We start from the raw sequence: 21,089 nt of genomic DNA on the forward strand, positions 1-21,089 counted from the left end.
TCTTTCCTGAAATGTGGCACCCAGAACTGGACACAATACTCCAGTTGAGGCCTAATCAGAGTGGAGTAGAGCAGAAGGATTTCTACTTGTGTCTTGCTTACAACACTCCTTCTAATACATCCCAGAATGATGTTCTCTTTTTTTGCAGCAGTATTACACTGTTGACTCATATTTAGCTTGTGGTCCACTATGACCCCTGGATCCCTTTCTGCAGTGCTCCTTTCTAGGCAGTCATTTCCCATTTTGTATGTGTGCAACTGACTGTTCCTTCCTAAGTGGAGCACTTTGCATTTGTCCTTATTGAATTCATCCTGTTTACTTCAGACCATTTCTCTAGTTTGTCCAGATCACTTTGAATTTTAATCCTATCTTCCAAAGCACTTGCAACCCCTCCCAGCTTGGTATCGTCCGCAAACTTTAGAAGTGTATTCTCTGTGCCATTATCTAAATCATTGATGAAGATATTGAACAGAACCGGACCCAGAACCGATCTCTGCGGGATCCCACTTGTTATGCCCTTCCAGCATGACTGTGAACCACTGATAACTACTCTCTGGGAACGGTTTTCCAACCAGTTTTGCACCCACCTTATAGTAGCTCCATCTAGGTTGCATTTCCCTAGTGAGGGCACTCGGCTAGCTCACTGATGGCAGGACTGGGGAAGCTGGAGGATGGGGAATTAGCTGCCCCATTTAAATGTTTTGATTGCAGGGACTGAAAAGGGTCTGATATCAATGTATATGACAGTGTGTTGGCACTTCTCTCTGCACACATGGGTCTGGATTTGTGTTGTGTGTGTTTCTATCTGTTTTTTTTTGGCGGGGGGGGTCTCCGCCTGGTTGTCTCTGGCTTTATGTGCTGAGACTACATGTGTTAGAGGGTGTGGAGCTGTGCTGTGTGTGTGTTGGGTTGTATATCTTTGAGCTGGGCTCTGAGTGCGGTGTGTGTATTGGGATATGTGCTGAATATGCCGGGCTCTGTGCACTGTGGTGAGGTGTGTAGCTGTGCACACCATTTGTGTGTTGTGGTGTGCAGTTATGTGCACTCTATGTTGTGGTATATATTTGTGTGTGTATGTGCACAAGCCGATGAGTGCACTGTGTGTGTGTGTGTGTGTGTGTGTGTGTGTGTTGTGGTGAGTGGTTCTGCATGCGTATCTCTTGTGTGTGTGTGATGTGTGTCTCTATGTACTGTATGTGTGTGAGTTTGTGTTGAAGTGTGTATCTCTGCTGTGTGTGTTGGGGTGAGTGGTTGTGTGTGTGTGTTGGGATGTGTGTCTCTGTGTGGGGTGTGCATGAGTGTGCTGGATGTCTGGCTCTGTGTTGTATGTGTTGGGGCTTGTGGCTCCATGTATGCGTCGGTGAGTGTGCCCTTGAGAGTTGTGTGTGTGTACTGGTGTACCAGTGAGGGTACACTCTGTGTGTGTGTTTGTGCATGCTGTGTGTCACTGAGTATGGGATGTGTGTGTTGGGACCTGTGGCTCTGTGTTGTGTGACTGTGTTTGTCCACTGAGTGTGCCGTGTGTATGTATTGGGGTGTGGGGATTAGAATAATAGAATATCAAGGTTGGAAGGGACCACAGGAGGTCATCTAGTCCAACCCTCTGCTCAAAGCAGGACCAATCCCCAGACAGATTTTACCCCAGTTCCCTAAATGGCCCCCTCAAGGATTGAACTCACAACCCTGGGTGTGTCGCGGGTGTTGCAGTGTGTGTGCGCAGAAGGTGTGTTGCAGTGGGTGTGCAGTGGATGTTGCAGTGGGTGTGTGCCCGGGGTCTGCAGTGGATGTGCAGGGGGTGTTGCAGTGGGTGTGTGCCCAGGATGTGCAGTGGGTGTGTGCCCGGGGTGTGCAGTGGGTGTTGCACTGGGTGTGTGCCTGGGGTGTGCAGATAGGGTGTAGTGGATGTAGCAGCGTGTGTGTGCCCAGGGTGTGCAGGGTGTGTGTGCCCGGGGTGTGCAGTGGGTGTTGCAGTGGGTGTGTGCCCGGGGAGTGCAGTGGGTGTGTGCCCGGGGTGTGCAGTGGGTGTACAGTGTGTGTGCACCCGGGGTGTGCAGTGGGTGTGCAGGGTGTGTGTGCCCGGGGTGTGCAGGGTGTGTTGCAGTGGGTGTGTGCCCGGGGTGTGCAGTTAGGGTTCAGTGGATGTAGCAGCGTGTGTGTGCACGGGGTATGCAGTGGGTGTGCAGGGTGTGTGTGCTCGGGGTGTGCAGATAGGGTGCAGTGGATGTAGCAGTGGGTGTGTGCCCAGGGTGTGCAGGGTGTGTTGCAGTGGGTGTGTGCCCGGGGTGTGCAGTTAGGGTGCAGTGACTGTAGCAGCGTGTGTGTGCCCAGGGTGTGCAGTGGGTGTTGCCCGGGGTGTGCAGTGGATGTAGCAGCGTGTGTGTGCCCGGGGTGTGCAGGGTGTGTGTGCTTGGGGTGTGCAGATAGGGTGCAGTGGATGTAGCAGTGGGTGTGTGCCCAGGGTGTGCAGGGTGTGTTGCAGTGGGTGTGTGCCCGGGGTGTGCAGTTAGGGTGCAGTAACTGTAGCAGTGGGTGTGTGCCCGGGGTGTGCAGGGTGTGTGTGCCCGGGGTGTGCAGAGTGTGTTGCAGTGAGTGTGTGCCCGGGGTGTGCAGTTAGGGTGCAGTGACTGTAGCAGCGTGTGTGTGCCCGGGGTGTGCAGGGTGTGTTGCAGCGTGTGTGTGCCTGGGGTGTGCAGGGTGTGTGTGCCCAGGGTGTGCAGGGTGTGTTGCAGTGAGTGTGTGCCCGGGGTGTGCAGTTAGGGTGCAGTGACTGTAGCAGCGTGTGTGTGCCCGGGGTGTGCAGGGTGTGTTGCAGTGGGTGTGTGCCCGGGGCGTGCAGTGGATGTAGCAGCGTGTGTGTGCCTGGGGTGTGCAGTGGGTGTTGCAGGGTGTGTGTGCCCGGGGTGTGCAGTGGGTGTTGCAGCGGGTGTGTGCCTGGGGTGTGCAGTGACTGTAGCAGCGTGTGTGTGCCCGGGGTGTGCAGTTAGGGTGCAGTGACTGTAGCAGCGTGTGTGTGCCCGGGGTGTGCAGTGGGTGTTGCAGTGGGTGTGTGCCCAGGGTGTGCAGTTATGGTGCAGTGGGTGTTGCAGCGGCTGTTTGCCCGGGGTGTGCAGGGTGTGTGTGCCCGGGGTGTGCAGTGGGTGTGCAGGTGTGTGTGGCCGGGGTGTGCAGTGGGTGAGACGGGGGTGTGTGCCCGGGGTGTGCAGTTAGGTGTGCAGTGGGTGTCGCAGCGGTGTGTACCGGGTGTGTGTGCCCGGGATGTGCAGTGAGTGTGCAGGTTGTGTGTGCCCGGGGTGTGCAGTGGATGTGCAGGGTGTGTGTGCCCGGGATGTGCAGTGGATGTTGCAGCGTGTGTGTGCCCGGGGTGTGCAGTGAGTGTGCAGGTTGTGTGTGCCCGGGGTGTGCAGTGGATGTGCAGTGGGTGTGTGCCCGGGGTGTGCAGTGGGTGTGTGCCCGGGGTGTGCAGTGGGTGTGCAGTGGGTGTGTGCCCGGGGTGTGCAGTGGGTGTGCAGTGGGTGTGTGCCCGGGGTGTGCAGTGGGTGTGTGCCCGGGGTGTGCAGTAGGTGTAGCAGCGTGTGTGCGCCCTGGGTGCGCAGTGGGTGTAGCAGCGTGTGTGCGCCTGGAGTGTGCAGGGTGTGTGTGCCCGGGGTGTGCAGGGTGTGTGTGCCCGGGATGTGCACTGGATGTTGCATCGTGTGTGCGCCCGGGGTGTGCAGTGGGTGTTGCAGGGGGTATGTGCCCGGGGTGTGCAGTAGGTGTAGCAGCGTGTGTGCGCCCTGGGTGCGCAGTGGGTGTAGCAGCGTGTGTGCGCCCGGGGTGTGCAGGGTGTGTGTGCCTGGGGTGTGCAGGGTGTGTGTGCCCGGGGTGTGCAGTGGGTGTTGCAGCGTGTGTGTGCCCGGGATGTGCAGTGGATGTTGCAGCGTGTGTGTGCCCGGGGTGTGCAGTGGATGTTGCAGCGTGTGTGTGCCCGGGGTGTGCAGTGGATGTTGCAGCGGGTGTGTGCCCGGGGTGTGCAGTGGGTGTTGCAGCGGGTGTGTGCCCGGGGTGTGCAGTGGGTGTTGCAGCGGGTGTGTGCCCGGGGTGTGCACTGGGTGTTGCAGCGTGTGTGTGCCCGGGGTGTGCAGTGGCTGTTGCAGCGTGTGTGTGCCCGGGGTGTGCAGTGGGTGTTGCAGCGGGTGTGTGCCCGGGGTGTGCAGTGGGTGTTGCAGTGGGTGTGTGCCCGGGGTGTGCAGTGGGTGTTGCAGCGTGTGTGTGCCCGGGGTGTGCAGTGGGTGTTGCAGTGGGTGTGTGCCCGGGGTGTGCAGTGGGTGTTGCTCCGTGTGTGTGCCTGGGGTGTGCAGTGGGTGTTGCAGCGGGTGTGTGCCCGGGGTGTGCAGTGGGTGTTGCAGCGTGTGTGTGCCCGGGGTGTGCAGTGAGTGTTGCACCATGTGTGTGCCCGGGGTGTGCAGCGTGTGTGTGCCCGGGGTGTGCAGTGGGTGTTGCAGCGGGTGTGTGCCTGGGTGTTGCAGCGGGTGTGTGCCCGGGGTGTGCAGTGGGTGTTGCAGCGTGTGTGTGCCCGGGGTGTGCAGTGGGTGTTGCAGCGTGTGTGTGCCCGGGGTGTGCAGTGGGTGTTGCAGCGGGTGTGCGCCCGGGGTGTGCAGTGGATGTTGCAGCGTGTGTGTGCCCGGGGTGTGCAGTGGGTGTTGCAGCGGGTGTGTGCCCGGGATGTGCAGTGGATGTTGCAGCGTGTGTGTGCCCGGGGTGTGTGCCCGGGGTGTGCAGGGTGTGTGTGCCCGGGGTGTGCAATGGGTGTGTGCCCGGGATGTGCAGTGGATGTTGCAGCGGGTGTGTGCCCGGGGTGTGCAGGGTGTGTGTGCAGTGGGTGTTGCAGTGGGTGTGTGCCCGGGGTGTGCAGTGGGTGTTGCAGTGGGTGTGTGCCCGGGGTGTGCAGTGGGTGTGTGCCCGGGGTGTGCAGTGGGTGTTGCAGCGGGTGTGTGCCCGGGGTGTGCAGGGTGTGTGTGCAGTGGGTGTTGCAGTGGGTGTGTGCCCGGGGTGTGCAGTGGGTGTTGCAGCGGTGTGCGCCGGGGGTGTTCAGTGGGTGGGGCAGGGTGTGCGCCCGGGGTGTGCAGTGAGTGTTGCACCGTGTGTGTGCCCGGGGTGTGCAGTGGGTGTTGCAGTGGGTGTGTGCCCGGGGTGTGCAGTGGGTGTTGCAGTGGGTGTGCGCCCGGGGTGTGCAGTGGGTGTTGCAGCGGGTGTGTGCCCGGGGTGTGCAGTGGGTGTTGCAGCGTGTGTGTGCCCGGGGTGTGCAGTGGGTGTTGCAGCGGGTGTGTGCCCGGGGTGTGCAGTGGATGTTGCAGCGTGTGTGTGCCCGGGGTGTGCAGCGTGTGTGTGCCCGGGGTGTGCAGTGGATGTTGCAGCGTGTGCGCCCGGGGTGTGCAGTGGGTGTTGCAGCGGGTGTGTGCCCGGGGTGTGCAGTGGATGTTGCAGCGTGTGTGTGCCCGGGGTGTGCAGCGTGTGTGTGCCCGGGGTGTTGCAGTGGGTGTTGCAGCGGGTGGGAGCCCGGGGTGTGCAGTGGGTGTTGCAGCGTGTGTGCCCGGGGTGTGCAGTGGGTGTTGCAGCGTGTGTGTGCCCGGGGTGTGCAGTGGGTGTTGCAGCGGGTGTGCGCCCGGGGTGTGCAGTGGGTGTTGCAGCGGGTGTGTGCCCGGGGTGTGCAGTGGGTGTTGCAGAGGGTGTGCGACCGGGGTGTGCAGTGGGTGTTGCAGGGGGTGTGCCCGGGGTGTGCAGTGGGTGTTGCAGCGGGTGTGTGCAGTGGATGTTGCAGCGTGTGTGCCCGGGTGTGCAGGGTGTGTGCGCCCCGGGTGTGCAGTTGGTGTTGCAGTGGGTGTGTGCCCGGGGTGTGCAGGGTGTGTGCGCCCCGGGTGTGCAGTTGGTGTTGCAGTGGGTGTGTGCCCGGGGCGTGCAGTGGGTGTTGCAGTTGGTGTGTGCCCGGGGTGTGCAGTGGATGTTGCACCGTGTGTGTGCCCGGGGTGTGCTGTGTTTGTTGCAGTGGGTGTGCGCCCGGGGTGTGCAGTGGGTGTTGCAGCGGGTGTGCGCCCGGGGTGTGCAGTGAGTGTTGCACCGTGTGTGGGCCCGGGGTGTGCAGTGGGTGTGTGCCCGGGATGTGCAGTGGATGTTGCAGCGTGTGTGGGCCCGGGGTGTGCAGTGGGTGTGTGCCCGGGGTGTGCAGTGGGTGTTGCAGTGGGTGTGCGCCCGGGGTGTGCAGTGGGTGTTGCAGGGTGTGTGTGCCCGGGGTGTGCAGGGTGTGTGTGCCTGGGGTGTGCAGGGTGTGTGTGCCTGGAATGTGCAGTGGATGTTGCATTGTGTGTGCGCCCAGGGTGTGCAGTGAGTGTTGCAGTGGGTATGTGCCCGGGATGTGCAGTGGATGTTGCAGTGTGTGTGTGCCCAGGGTGTGCAGTGGGTGTTGCAGTGGGTGTGTGCCCGGGATGTGCAGTGGATGTTGCAGCGTGTGTGTGCCCGGGGTGTGCAGGGTGTGTGTGCCCAGGGTGTGCAGTGAGTGTTGCAGTGGGTGTGTGCCCGGGGTGTGCAGCGTGTGTGTGCCCGGGGTGTGCAGTGGGTGTTGCAGTGGGTGTGCGCCCGGGGTGTGCAGTGGGTGTTGCAGTGGGTGTGCGCCCGGGGTGTGCGCGCTGCGCGGAACCGGCGCTCAGTCCCCGCGCTCCCGCCCGGCGCCGCCTCCTGCCGCTCGCTCAGACGCGGCGCCGCAGCCCGCCCGCAGCCTCCCGAGGCAGCCGCCGGAGCCATGGCCAGGAGCCGCGCGGAGAGGAACAGCTGGGGTAGGCGGCGGGCGGCGGGTGCAGGGGGGCGGCTCAGCGGCGAGCGGCCGGGCCGGGCGCTGCCCGATCCCCGCCCCGCCCCGCCCGGCCCGGCCCCGCCAGCATTTGGACAGCACCCGGGCTGGCGCGGCCGGGCGGAGGCTCCAGCCGCCCCCGGGGGCCGCCCTGGCCGGGGAGCCGCGGGGAGCCGGGGCCGGCTGCGGGGGAGGCGCGGCGGGCAGGGGGAGGCTTTGTTCCCCGGCGCTCAGGCCGGGCTGCGGCGAGGGGCGGCCGCGGGCTGGGGGCTGCGTGCGCAGTGTAGGCACAAGGGGGGTTTTCTGGGGGGGGTCCCCTGACACGCCTGCCCCCTCCCGCTCTGCTGTGGCCCCCGCCTGTTCCGAGAGCTGCCACCGGCGGGCAGGGGGGGGTTTCTCTGCTCCCAGGCTCCTGCCTGGCGGAGAAGGGGGGGGTTGGTGGTTTGAGGGGGCAGCCGGAGCCCTGGGCAGCGAGGAGGCTGGAGCTGTCACCCTAGCTCTGGCCTTCTGTGCTCTGGGGCAGGTCACCTCCCCCCATCAGCTCTGGTTGGCAGGTGTCCCTCCCTGGTGCCCCGGCCTTCGCACAGGGGTGCATTTCTGACCCTCCCGCCTGACTTGCAGAAATGCTGAGCAGCCACCCGCCCCTCCAGCTGAAGTCAATGGGCGCTGCTGGTGCCCAGCCCCTCCCGAAATCAGGCCCTTCATCTTCCTGCCTCTGCAATGGGGATCTCCCTAACTCAGCTGCCTGCAAAGGAAACTGCAGAGGGATGTATCCCTCGGGTGCGGGGCTGGTGCAACGTGCTAGGTGCAGGGAGGCTGCTATGGGGTTTTCCCTCTCTAGGGTCCAGCTCCTCCTGACTTGTGCCAGGGGGCTGGGGTGGAGGAATCCCTGTGGTCTGGGGAAGCCCCACCCCGCTGCAGAATAGGTTCCAGGGCCTACAGTTTTGGGGGAATCTCCCTGGGGTCAGAGGCTGTTTCTTTTACTCCCTTCCAGTCTCCATCCCTTCCTGGTGGGTGCCCAGGGGGTTGTAGGATGGTGCTGTGAAGGGGGCTGACTCTCCCTTCTGTGGGGTGTGGAGATCTGTGTGCAGAGGGGAGTCGCCATAGGTGGAGCGTGGAGGTTGGCGAGGGGCACCTTTCGGATCTAGGTCACCTATTTATATCTGGTGGCCAGTGGCGGAAACTGTTCCCAACTGACAGGTGTTCAATGGCCTCTGTGAAAAGACCCCGGTGATCCCAGTACAGTTCTGGGTGGCCGGGTCACAGAGCCACCCACCTGGCCCTAGCTAGCTCCTTGGATGGCCTGGCACTCTCAGCCGAGAGGCAAATCATTAGACGTGAATACTGAGCTCCCTGATCTCTTGGCATGGTCCTTGTAGCCCAGAGACAAGGCTCTGTGAGGGGTCCGGGTGGGGAGCCCAGCCCTGATGCTCCAGCTGTTCTGTGGATGGATAGGAACACCCTGGCCAGGCTGGCAGTCCTGCACCTTTCAGTAGGCACTAATGTCACACACCATTTTAATGCCTTGTCATCCCTCTTTACAGAGGGGCACAAGCTGAGGAATTGCTTCTCCTCTCTCTTCCTTTTCTGGCCCGTTTTACAGAAGGGCTGGTTCTCTGGGCTCTCCTCTTCCCAGTCTGCCTTAACCAACAGGCTTGTTCTCAGCATGGGACACCAGTTATCAGGCCAGTTTAGATAGAATCTGTGAGCTTCATTTAACCTTCCCAAGACTTATCCTTGGTCCAGCCTTCTCCATGGTAGTCTCCCCCTCCTCTCTTTTTAGGCAGGGGGGTCACAGGATCATGCTCAGGGAACCCTTTCCAGCTGCTTCGGGGTTGTGATAAGACCCAGCACTTTCCCTCAATCCCTCTGCTGCCTGGGAACGTCACCTCATCTCCCCCTGCCTTCTTCACATCCTGTAGGACAAGAATCCCCATCTTCCATCTTGCCCTGCTGCTAAGTGAGCTCCCTCCCTGTGCTTTCTCATGGCATTTGAGAGATTCTTCCTTCCTGTGCCGATTTTTACAGCTCCAGGGCACTTAGCAAGGGGGAGTTTTCACCCTGCTGGGGAATGCAGCTGTCTCTGTCCAGTCTAGCTGCCCTGCCACGGGAACGGGGCTGGGACTGAACTGTGATCAGGGAGGGTCAGCATTTAGTGACTGCTGCTGACTGGGTCCAAAGGGGGCAGATACCCTTTGCTGAGAGCAGCTGCCTTCCCCTCTCTATCCCTCAATGCTGGTTCATCTGAGGGCTGAGTGCATTGGTGGGGCGGAGTCAAGCCCCCTGTGCTGGAGGAGGAATAGCTGGCAGCTGCTGCTTTCCCCCTCAAGCAAGGGTTGGCCATTCAGGACCCTGCACAGGAGAGTAAAGGAGACTCCTCCTAACACCCCGTTCCTACCTTGGGTAGCTGGGCTCATGACTAAGCCCTGTTTGTTCACCTCGAGAGCGATGTCTTGAGGATTTTCACTGAGGCGTTCCCTTGCCATTGTTTAATGCTGCTGGAGAACAGAACTTCTCACCTACCTGAAAGCTACTCAGTGCTAGTGGCGTCTGATCTTTGGCAATGTTCCTGTGAGGCACAGCTGGGTGAGAAGTGCTGTACTGGTTAGATTCACAAATTGTGCCTTCATTCAAAAAGCTGATTGTAATACTTCTCATTCCAATGAACTACAAGCTCGGGAATTATTTGCTGAAGAAACTGGTTTCCATTTGAATAATGTATACAAATGGAGGATTTACTCATCTGGTTTGCAGACAGCTTGGGGACAAAAATGGGCAAAGTCCATGAACTCAATCGTTGGTTTAACTCTAGTTTCAGGGAAGGTATCAGGACCCTCACTCTACCAATGTTCCCTCTAATGTTTTACATCCATGTGCGGAATGAATTTTGTTATGTGCACCGATATGGAAGTGATGTGTGGCAGGGGTGGGGCTGAGGGGTTCGGAGTGTGGGAGCGGCTCAGGGCTGGGGCAAAGGGTTGGGGTGCCGGCGGGGTGAGGGCTCTGGCTGGGGATGGGGGTTTTGATTGCACAAAAAGATACATTATTTCCATATGTTCTTTTCGCTGATGGCAATGGAGTGAAAAGAACATTTGACGGAATGGACAGAATTAAATACAGTTAAATAATATTTCAGATTCTTAAGAAAAGCCTCAGTCCAGAAAATCCATTAAATACGTGCTGAACTGTGAGCACGTTCATAAGTTCCATTGAAGTAAATGTGACTTAGGCTCATGCTCAAGCATTTTGCGGAATCAAGGCCTTAGGCTGGGTCTCAGAAGTTGGAAAGTACCCAGGACCATTTATGAATCTAAAGGGATCTTTGTTGTAGAAATGGGATCAGCCTATGGTGACCAGCCAGCAAGTGTGAAAAATCAGGACAGAAGGTGGGGGATAATAAGCCTATGTAAGAAAAAGCCCCAAATATCAGGACTGTCCCTATAAAATTGGGACATCTGGTCACCCTAGATCAGTCATCTTTTGCTGCATTACAGCGGTAGATCAAAATCACAGCCTAAGAGACCCACAGAGGTTGGTATATTCCTACACTATGATTTCGCGCACACTCAGCCTTGCTTGCGGATATTGCCGGCATAACTTAGAGTGTTAAATGCTGGTGCTTTTTATTAAAAAAAGGTCCCTGAAATAAAAATATACATTTAAGCAATAAAAACTGTGACCTGTCCCCTGCCCTCGTGATGTTCTTTGACCGTGTGAGTGGCTGCAATATTGTGTAGTCATATCACTCTTTGTAATGGCTCCTCCAGTGCTAGTTTCTTTAGCCCAGCTGCCAATGCAGAAGACTGGGGCTCTGCCGAAAGCTTCTGACTGTGTTTAAAATGTGCTTAGATGTACTAAAAAAAAAAGAACATGATTTTTAAATAGCATAAACTTTGTGCTAGTTAGCTCCTCTTTGTCATGACTGATAATTCCCTAGCTAACCACTTGGTATAAACCTTCCCTTCTTGTCTCTTGGTAAAAATCTGTTCATTTAAGAGATTAAAGAACAATTTTAGGAAAACAATTGTGCGGAACCCAAAAGAATTGCCTCTCATTTGCTATCAAAGCTAGCTTCCTGTAACATCCGTGTACCCCTGACCACACATCTCAACATAATGCTTTTGCTAAGGGTGAAATTTACCCTGGGCAGAGGGCCAAGACAAAGCTTATGGGTCACTTGAGCATGTAGTGTTAAGTGGTGGATAGACCTCACAATTGCTGTCTGCTATAGGGTGAATTTCACCCTTAAGAAAGTGCTGTATATATAAATAGCCTACAGATTTTTTCTTTAAGTAACAGAATACAGTCCCTGGTTGTGCCTAAATAAGGACTTCTAGTCTGAGCCCTAATTGGTTCTGTAAAACTCAGCAAGCTTGATTTGAGTGTTACAGAGGTTACACATCCTTCTTTTGAAATCTTTTGTCGTTTTCATTTGCATATGTTCAGCAGTGCTGCCTGCCACTAGGGTAAAGTCATTAGAAATCTCTGCCAGTAGAGGCTTATAATGCACTCATTAAATAAATAAATTTTTAAAAAAACCAACACAGATCGGAACATATATAAAGGATTCAGTCCTGCATGCTTTATATTGTGGTCCACTGGAATAAGAAAGGCCCATATTGAAATAATTCAGTGTTTATAACTATGAAAGGGACAAGCAGGTTCAGGCTTCATGGCCAAGATTTTCAAAATGGACATGGACTTGTGATTTTGAGAGCCCTTAACAGGGTCTGTAAAAAGCGACAAAGAATCCTGTGGCACCTTATAGCCTAACAGACGTATTGGAGCATAAGCTTTTGTGGGTGAATACCCACTTCGTCAGACGTGTGCTCCAATACGTCTGTTAGTCTATAAGGTGCCACAGGACTCTGTCGCTTTTTACAGGTCTAGACTAACACGGCTACCCCTCCGATACTTAACAGGGTTTGATTTTCAGAAAGTGTTGAGCACCCACCCACTGAAAATTAGTCCCCTTCAAGGTGTCTCAAATGCTGACCCAAGCTTTCAAAAATCACCATTAAAAAGTTTTATGATCTTTTAAGCCAAAGTAATAAATATTGAGTTATGTTCTTCACCTTCTGGCTTCTGACCCTTTAGGGGAGCATTCAGGTCACATGTTCAAGCATTTCCCTGCAACAATGGTGGATAGAAACCTACTCCCCCCACCCCCAAGCACAAAGAAAGCTGAGATTCACAGGCAGTCTCTCGATTCCAGCAGCAACAGCTTTAAGAAAAACACCAAATATTGCAAGTGGGCTGTTGGTGGGCCAGGCAGTCTAGCAGCTAGCGCACCTGACCTCCAGCCCCTTGTCTCTCTGTCAGAGCAGTAGAGATGCCTGGTTCCCAGCCTTAGGTCAGGCCTGTTTTGGCTTCCACCCACATCAGGGTCTTTGCCATTAAAGGGGAGATGGTAGAGGAACGCCCAGATCCTCCACCTCCACTGGGTCCCATCCAAGGCCCTGCGGGAAGCAACACCAGCAGGGCCCTCCCTTCCGAGAGTCCAAGTCCACTGCCCTGGGCTATTTCTTACCTATGTGCTCCTTCCGTTTGGGGCGTGGCCCCTATAGCCCAAGCAGTCAATGCTGTAACAAAAAAGTCCAAGTGAGCAGGGCCCCGCCGCAGGACCTTCTCCACCGGAAAGGGGAAGTGGGGGGTGCCTGTGGGCTCAGCAGAGGATGACACAGTAGAACGTAGCTGCTTCCATGTGCCACTCCCACCCCCCTGCCCCAAATCATGCAGAGAACAAGGGGAGGAGCTTCTATGGGTCAGGGGATGATGCCATGAATTCCAGCTCCCCACTCCCACCCCTGGGCCAATCCAATGATCCAGGGACCCTCCCTACTGTATCCCCATCTGTACTAACTCTGTTATTTGAAATTTAATTTCATTGATTCAATCACTTTTACATACAGAGACACCTTTTTTTATTGCTATAAGTTCTGATACTGAATCTGAAAAACTGACCACCATGGCTAGTGATCCAGCCTAGGCCCAGTTTAATTATTGCTACTAGCTCAGCTGTCATGACAGCTACAGAACTAGACATACTAATTCCCATACCATCAAGTACAAATACCTGTCCCCAACCTCTCTCAATTCACTGGGTTGTGGAACCCATGTCCCTTGTCTAGAGAGTGCTACTTAGCTGATGGCGAGTCCCTCTGTCATAAAACAGTTTCATTGTCCTTGATTCACATAATCAAGGTAACAACCCTTTATTCTTCCTGCCCCAATAACAGAGAAACTGAGGATCCCACAGCAGCCAAAGTGACCATGTGGGCTCATGCTAGGCGGGGTGGGTGTGCCTATGCAAACAAGATCAGCCCCTGAAGTTCTTGTCCACAACTCACCACAATTCACCACCAGATGTCCCGGTAGAGCTCATCCTGACTCCGCTTACATCTTTGTTCTCCATACAGATACAGTTTACATCCTTTTTTTAGCTTTCCCGTTCACAGGTTCTGACTTTACAAAGTGCCAGGGGGGCACTCGACCCTCCCAGCTCTGCCCCAGGCCATGCACCCCACTCCACTCCTTCCCCCCAAGGCCCCACCCTTCCCTGCTTCTTCCCACCCCCAGTCCACCCCCATCCCCACCTCTTCTTGCCTAGGTCTGCCCCCCCCGAGCACGCCTCGTACTTGCTCCTTCCCCCTCCCCCGCAGAGCCTCCTGAATGCCGTGAAGCAACTGATCATGGAGGGCAGGAGGCACTGGGAGGGTGGGGGAGGTGCTGATAAGGTGGCTGCTGGTGGGTGCTCAGCACCCACCATTTTTTCCTGTGGGTGCTCCAGCAGCAGAGCACCCATGAAGTCAGCGCCTATGTTCCCTTTTGTAAAGGTCAGTTCTTTTGATTTTAGTAATGGAGAACTTGAAACCCCCGGCATTTCCCCAATCTGAAGTCACTCGTAATGCTTTCTTGATTCTCTTTTCTGCCACCTCAGTATTCCTGCTCCTAAGCCACAGAGCACAATCACCTGCCAACAGAGTGGCACTTACCCAGCACTTATTTGTTTTGGAAAATCATTTATCATAATGTTAAGGAAGGTTGGGCTGATAACCAGGGCTGGCTCCAGGCACCAGCACATCAAGCACGTGCCTAGAGCCGGCCCTGGCAGCAGCAGCATGTCCTGCACGGGGGTGCCCTGGGGCCGCTGCGGTTCACACTGGGGAGCAGTGCCCACACCTTATGGCCTGGCGGGCTCTGAGCGGGGTCACTAGGGCAGGTGCCGCAGGGCAGCTGCCCCCCAGCGCTGCCACTGGGGCTGGGCAAAGTGGCCTGAGCCACCCAGGGGCTGCGGCAGTGTGGCCAGGAGCAGCAGCAGCAGCGGGGCCATAGAGGGGACTGGAGCCCAGGTGCTCTCATGCAGGGCCCGCGTCCTGCTTTCCGGGGCTCCGCTCCCTCTGGGGCTGCCCTGCCCGGCTCCTCAGCCCTCTGCTGGGTGGTCCCCCCAGCTCTGCCCTCCTGGGTCCCGGCTGGTCCTGGAGGCCGGAGCCCCGGCTGGAGGGACCCTGGGCTGAGGCGCAGCCTGGGAGCCCCGCTGCTTACCCCAACCCTGCCAGCGCCGGACCGGCTGGAGGCGAGGGGGGAGCAGGCGGAGTCAGCACTGGTGGAGGGGAGCCCAGGGCTGGGGCGGCAGGGGGTGCAGGTGGGGTGGGGGAGAGCCCAGGGTTGGGGCGGCAGGGGTGCGGGTGGGGTAGGAGGAGAGTCCAGTGTTGGGGCAGCAGGGTGTGCAGGTGGGGTGGGGGGGAGAGCCCAGGGTTGGGGCGAGAGCCCAGGGTTGGGGCAGCAGGGGGTGTGGGTGAGGTGAGAGCCCGGGGTTGGGGCAGCAGGGTGTGCAGGTGGGGTGGGGGGGAGAGCCCAGGGTTGGGGCAGCAGGGGGTGCGGGTGTGGGGGGAGAGCCCAGGGTTGGGGCAGCAGGGAGGTGTGGGTGAGGGGGAGTGCAGGGCTGGGGGGGAGCGTGGGAAGCAGCCAAAATTTTTTTTGCTTGGGGCAGCAAAAAACCTAGAGCCAGCCCTGCTGATAACACTTCCCTGAAGTGTGCCATTTTTAATACTATACATATTTGGCATAACTTTCCCATCTTGTATGGTCACTGTACACAAAAAGTCTCTAATCTATCCATACATTTTTCCCCTTATCCATATTGTACGTACTTTGTACAATAAGCCTTCCCTCCATGGCATGTCATATGCTTTTTCAGTATCTAGAAACCTTTGTGTCTCATACTTCTTGTATTTCAGTTTCCAGTTTAACAGTACAGCTGATGGTGCATCTTCCTCTCCTGGAATCCCTCTGCACCTAGAATGCCGTTGTTTTCAAACAGGCATCCAAGCTGTCACTCACCATTCTTGCCCTGATTTTTAGGATGTAAGAGCAACTGGTCTGTAGGCCCCCATTTTTGTGGCAATCCCCCACTTTCCACAGCCACCGGCTGCCCTTTATAGGGAATTTCCTGATCCCACTAAGGTGGGGCTCATCTTTAATCAGGGTTGGCCTCATCCCATGCTCTCTAGCCCAGGGGGCAAGCCACCCTGTCAGACCCACCCTCAGGGGTTTAAATAAAACTTGGAAGGCCTCCTTCAACCAGGACGTGGAATGAAAACCAAGCAGGAAGGCTTTGTGCAATCAAAGCTTGAGACTGTCAAAAAGAGAGGTTTACCAGCCAGTCCCTTCCGACTTTCACGACCACCTCACTGTATCTCCCTCCTGAGGGAACTGAGCACCTCAGCTGTCCAGATCACACACCCCTGACAACCCCTGAAACTTAAGGGATGCCGCTGTGGTCCTTCATCTACTCAGCACTTGGAGCAGGATCAATACACTCCATTATGCTAGAAAATCCCCTTCTCTCCCTCCTCCCCCCACATTATGCTTCATTTTCACCATTTTGCTTAAACTTCCAACCAGGCTGCTAAAATGCAGGAGTCTGGGCAAGCATCCTTCGAGGAACAGGACATGAGATTTCTGCTACCACTCAGCTCTGCCATACACTCAGAACGAAGCTGCCTCTTCCAAGCCCTTGAGGACTCGCATTACAGTAGCTGACTGGTTGGCTTGTTTTGTGTTCGTTCAGCATGAGCAGAGTGAGTGGAACACGGGCAGCAGCAGCAGGGCTGAGTACAACACGTGAGGTTAAAATGGGGCTATGCCACGTTTGAGTAAGAGCCCTTGGTTAATGTCATTTGTAAAGGCCAGACTCCCTGTCCTAGAGCCCAAAGTCCTCCCCAGAAGGCTCTTAGAGGGATCACACCTAGGGGGAAGAGCTTAATTTTGTTCCCCGTGACCATTCAGTTTTAGGCTTGTCTGGTGAGGCCATTTTTAGTAACCCGGTGGTGGTTTCACAATGTAGACAGTCTGGATAAAGACAATTTCAAAGAGGACTCCCAACCATCATCGCTACTGAACTGGGCAGGATTCAAACTAGTCCTCATCTGTGATAGAACCTGCACGATGAGCAGCATGAAGCACACGTTTGAGTTCAGAGGAATAAAGACAGACTGATGAAGTGGTTCACTAAAGGTTTTCCCTCCACTTTTGCTTATTTCCATGGTTCAATCCCTGGGCCGACCTCAAATTTTGCTAATTAGGTTCCAAAGGCAGAAGGCCCAGTCCTGCAAACTTACTTCTGTGAGGAAGGGCTTAGTCATGCAGGCAAGCACGCATGTGAGTAGCGCTTGCAGAGCAGACATGCACAAATTGGTTTTCTAAGAGCCTGACCTTGGAACCTTTACTCACGGGACCGATCTCTACTGAGACTGTTCCTGTCAGTACGGGCTGCAGGGCGAGGCTCTTTCCAAAGAAACAAACAATGCTGAATTGATTATGTTTGACTGCTTTCCAAAGACCCATTTCTATAATATGATCTCTCATAGCCGCATGCATATGCCAAGCTTTTGCCTCAGCGATACACAATTTATCTAGTTTTCTCATCTGCAGACACTGCATTTGCAGCTGTGTATCAGCATTTCGGAGGAATATGGAGCGTATTGCATTTTAGTTTATTTTAATTTGTGGAAGTTCCTAACACAACTGAAAATGGATCTTATTTTTTTCCTTAGATTTACAATAATTCTATGGGCTGATTAGGGGAACCAGATATCTTGCTTGCAGGCTGCATCTCTCAGATGACATCATAAATATGACTCTGCTTAAGTCACATCTCCTTCATCTTCCCATATTAAGTGACCCTCTGAGAAATTAGGCCTGACTACCACCTTGCTTTGGAGGAGCTTGTTTTAGTCACATTAACGGTAATTAGACTATTAACAAGAAAGGGGAAGTAAGTCCTGGCAGTTGACTAATGAACAGCTTGACAAGTGACGCAGTTGCAAGGGTGGCCAGCAAGAGGCTGACCCGTAGCACAGAGAGAAGAGTTTATCTGGAACAGCAGCAAAAACAAAAGTGCCATTAGGGAAACTCAGCTCTCTTTCCTTTCTGTTTCTGTTACTGCCAGAAATGAATTTTGTGTTGGTTGATCTATGAGGTCTTGGAAACTGGTCTGTGCCAAAAAGACCAGTTAAAAAAGTGTGATTTCTAGCAATACAAAACCAGCCTACAAAATAACATTTGACTCACCGATCCGGTAAATAACCAGTATCCTCCAGCGAACAGGTGACGGGAGTTCTCTAGGGTTCACAATAAACAAGGAAGTACTTACAGTTTTATCTTTTAGGTGATAGGAACAGTGTGTTACAGCTGAAATTTGCACAGAGAAGCACCTGATATAATGTCCTGTCTGTACTCATATCTACAGAACAATGGAAAATCAAGCCAGGCAGTTCTTCGCACCTTAGCAGAGACTGTACTTTGTCCCTGCTGTTCAGACGATATGCAAAGGAAAGCTCTGCACACTTCCCTAGGGTTTCCTGAAATACAAACCATGCTGTGTGGGCTGGCACTTCTGAAGTATCCACATGGGCTGGAGGATCACTGATTTCTGGTGCTAGAGAGAAAGGAGAAGGAGAAGGCCGCAAGTGAGTGCCTGATCTTCCCCGTTCGCAGCTCCTGGATCAGGGGACCCTAGAGGAAATCCCTGTTTAGAATGCTTCATCTGGACTCTGCTGGTTTCTACTGGAAACCAAGAACCATAGCCCAGTTATATACAGTTTCTTTGTTCCAGGACCTAGCTGCCGTATGAAACCCATAGCAACAAGTTGCAATTATCAGTGGGAATTTCCACAGAGGAAAGCTATTCACCACCCCCTTTCTAGCAGTTAGACTCAAGGGAGGAGGAGATACTTTGGGCCCAATCCCTATTCCAGCGGTAGGATTGGACAGGGGGAAATTTGTCACCCAGTACCCCCAGGACTGGAAGGGGAGGCAGCTCATTCCTCATCAGCTTGGGGTCCCACAATTTGTAACTCTGGGCCAGTTACTGACAAGGTCAGTCAGTTGTCTGAGCTGCAGCTTCTGTGGCAAGGCACCTCCTCTGTCGCTGGGCTTAGCACTTCCCCCTCTGGTGTGACAGGGCCTGGAGTAAATTAGTCCCACTCTGGAGAGTGGTTGTCTCCCCCTCTGGGTTTATTTATCAATGTTATCAAGGTAGGCCTGCGGCAGGCCCAAGGAGCACTCCTCTGCCAAACAAAAGAAACACATTCACAAACACAAAACAAAGAGGGGGAACATTTTTCGGCCCCCTCTTTGGGGAGTGTTGTCCTGTTACTGGTCCCGGGGTGTCAGTCATTCCCCATAACAGGCACTCGGTTTTGGTTGTTTCCCCTGTAGGGAGGAGAGCAGCCTCTCACCCTGGAGAAGCCTGTCTCCTCTCTAACACTAGCCTTGTGGCAGCTCGTCTCTCACTCCTCTCTCTCACCAGAGGAGGAGTTTTAAAGGCCTCAGGCAGCCTTTAATCGGACTCATTGATTTTAAGGTCAGAAGGGACCATCATGATCATCTAGTCTGACCTCCTGCACAATGCAGGCCACAGAACCTCACCCTCTCCTGAAATAGACCCCTAACCTCTGCCTGAGTTACTGGAGTCCTCAAAAACGTGGTTTAGACCATCCCTGACAGGTGTTTCTCTAACCTGCTCTTAAAAACTTCCAGTGACAGGCTTCCATAACCTCCCTAGGGAATTTATTCCAGTGCTTAACCACCTTGACAGTTAGGAAGCTTTTCCTAATGTTTTACCTGAATCTCCCTTGCTGCAAGTTAAGCCCATTACTTCTTGTCTTGTCCTGAGTGGTTAAGGAGAAGAATTTATCACCCTCGTCTTTATAACAACCTTTTACGTACATGGCCGGCTTTAGGAACTGTGGGGCCTGATTCGAATACCTGATGGCGGTCTGGGTCTTCAGCGGCACTTCGGTGGCGGGGGGTCCTTCCCTCGCTCCGCGCTCCCCCCGCTGTGGACCCCCCACCGCCAAAATGCCTCCCAAGACCCAGACCGCCGCCGGGTGAGTAAAAAAAATTAAAAAGGTGCCTAAGGCGCGGGGCCCGATTCCGGGGAATCGGCCTAAAGCCGGCCCTGTTTATGTACTTGATGACTGTTATCATGTCCCTCCTCAGTCTTCTCTTCTCTAGACTAAACAAACCCAATTTTTTCAATCTTCCCTCAGAGCTCATGTTTTCTAGATCTTTAATCATTTTTGTTGCTCTTCTCTGGACTTTCTCCAATTTGTCCACATCTTTCCCAAAGCACTGTGCCCAGAACTGGACACAGTAGTCCAGCTGAGCCCATATCAGAGCGGAGTAGAGCAGAAGAATTACTTCTTGTGTCTTGCTAACAACATTCCTGCTAATACAGCCCAGAATGATGTTTGCTTTTTTTGCAACAGTGTTCCATTGTTGACTCATATTTAGTTTGTGATCCACTACAACCCCCAGATCCTGTTCTGCAGTGCTCCTTTCAAGGCAGTCATTTATTTATTTTTTATTTATACCTAAGGCACAAAAGAAGTGGGGGGTGGAGGGGTGGAAACAAGACAGCCGTTTAGGCCTTCTTTATAAAGAAGCACAAGAAGATTTTTTTTCTGCCTTTTCCCAGGCCATCTTTAAGCGTGTGTAGAATGTAGCTCCTTTCCTTTGCAATCAGTGGGAGCTGAGCACTTTTGAAAATCAGGCCACTTTTATAGGCGCCTAAGTGGGGACTAGGAGCCTAAGTTTAGGCCGCCATGTTTAAAATTCTTGACGCAAGGGCATTAGAACAGCCCAAACAACCTTAACCACAAACTTCTCAGAGAGGTCTGGAAGGACGTTTGGCTCACAGGGTCCTTCCCTGCTATCCAGGAGAATTTACATGGCTGGAGGTGAGCGGAGGGCTGTGGCAATCACCCCAGATTTCTTTCTGTGAAGAGCAGCCTGTGGATGGCGAAAGAGGAGTGGCCGATAAGCTTCCATCTCGCCATGGCCGTGTTCGCTGCTGTCCTGATAGTGCTGTCTTTCCCATAACCGCTGGGTGCGTGCGAAGCATCCCGAGCTGAACGTTAAAAGCTTGTATTATCTTAATGCCGTTGTCTTGGAGAATCATGGGGATGGTGTAGTTGGCGTGCTGCCATTTATCGAGCCTGCCCAGAAACGGTGAGTGCCCGTGGCTGCTGTTGAGCGCCTCGGCTGCAGCACAACTGGCCTCATCAATTCTCCATCTCTCCAGTGGGTTGTTAACCCCAGAAGGATGGTGCAAGGCTGGCTGGTGCTCAGAGCTCGGCAGTACAGATGAAATTCACCTCTATACACAAGGCCCGTGCACCACGTAAGTCCTGCTGTTTCAGAGGCCGAAGTGGGAGTGTCCAGGATCTGAGAAGGGGGAGACCAAAATCCACACTAACAAAAACCATGTTCCCTTTAAGAAGACCTCGAAACCGACCCCGGCTGGCGGAGTTCCTATTTCTAGGCTTCCTCCCGTTCCCATAGGCATCAGGTTGGGAAAGGAGCCACCTAATCCAGGTCTTAATAAGGCTTTTACCTCAGAGCCTTGAACCAGAGCAGCCAAATTTATAGTCAGAAGAAACCGAGTCTTTAGGACCCAGCTCAGACGAGTGGCTGCTGGTTTCCTCTCCCTTTCTCAGCTTCCTTTTCCAGTCGATAGCCCAGCTCCAGAGCAGGGCAGGGTGCTCCTTGACTGCACCCAGCCTGTCCCTTAAGGGTGTAATACACCCCCACCACAGGGACTGAAGTGATGCATGTGCTTTGCCAAGGGCATTCTGCCCAGGGCTGAATTTCATTGCAGAAGAGCAGCACTGGATGGCTTTGATCAGAATTTACGTCACGTCTGAGCAGCTGTGTTCCTAACGGTACCGGAGGAGATTTCAGGAGTGGTATTTGGTATTTG

The 21,089-nt window shown here is 54.6% G+C and overlaps 1 protein-coding gene across 3 annotated transcripts in view; it reads left to right on the plus strand.

The window, feature by feature from the left end:
* ATL1 (atlastin GTPase 1) overlaps positions 1-21,089 on the plus strand; it is a 52,082-nt gene that overhangs the window by 961 nt on the left and 30,032 nt on the right. The window contains exon 1 of one of the 3 annotated variants that reach the window (XM_039538640.1): positions 6,699-6,806. The exons of the other annotated variants lie outside the window; for them this stretch is intronic. Coding sequence (XP_039394574.1) covers positions 6,773-6,806 — 34 coding nt within the window. The 5' untranslated portion in view covers positions 6,699-6,772. Of the gene's footprint in view, positions 1-6,698; positions 6,807-21,089 lie in introns of those variants that run through there. 3 annotated transcript variants of the gene reach the window in all.

This window comes from Mauremys reevesii, linkage group 4 (genome assembly GCF_016161935.1).
Source record: "Mauremys reevesii isolate NIE-2019 linkage group 4, ASM1616193v1, whole genome shotgun sequence".
NCBI lineage: Eukaryota > Metazoa > Chordata > Testudines > Geoemydidae > Mauremys > Mauremys reevesii.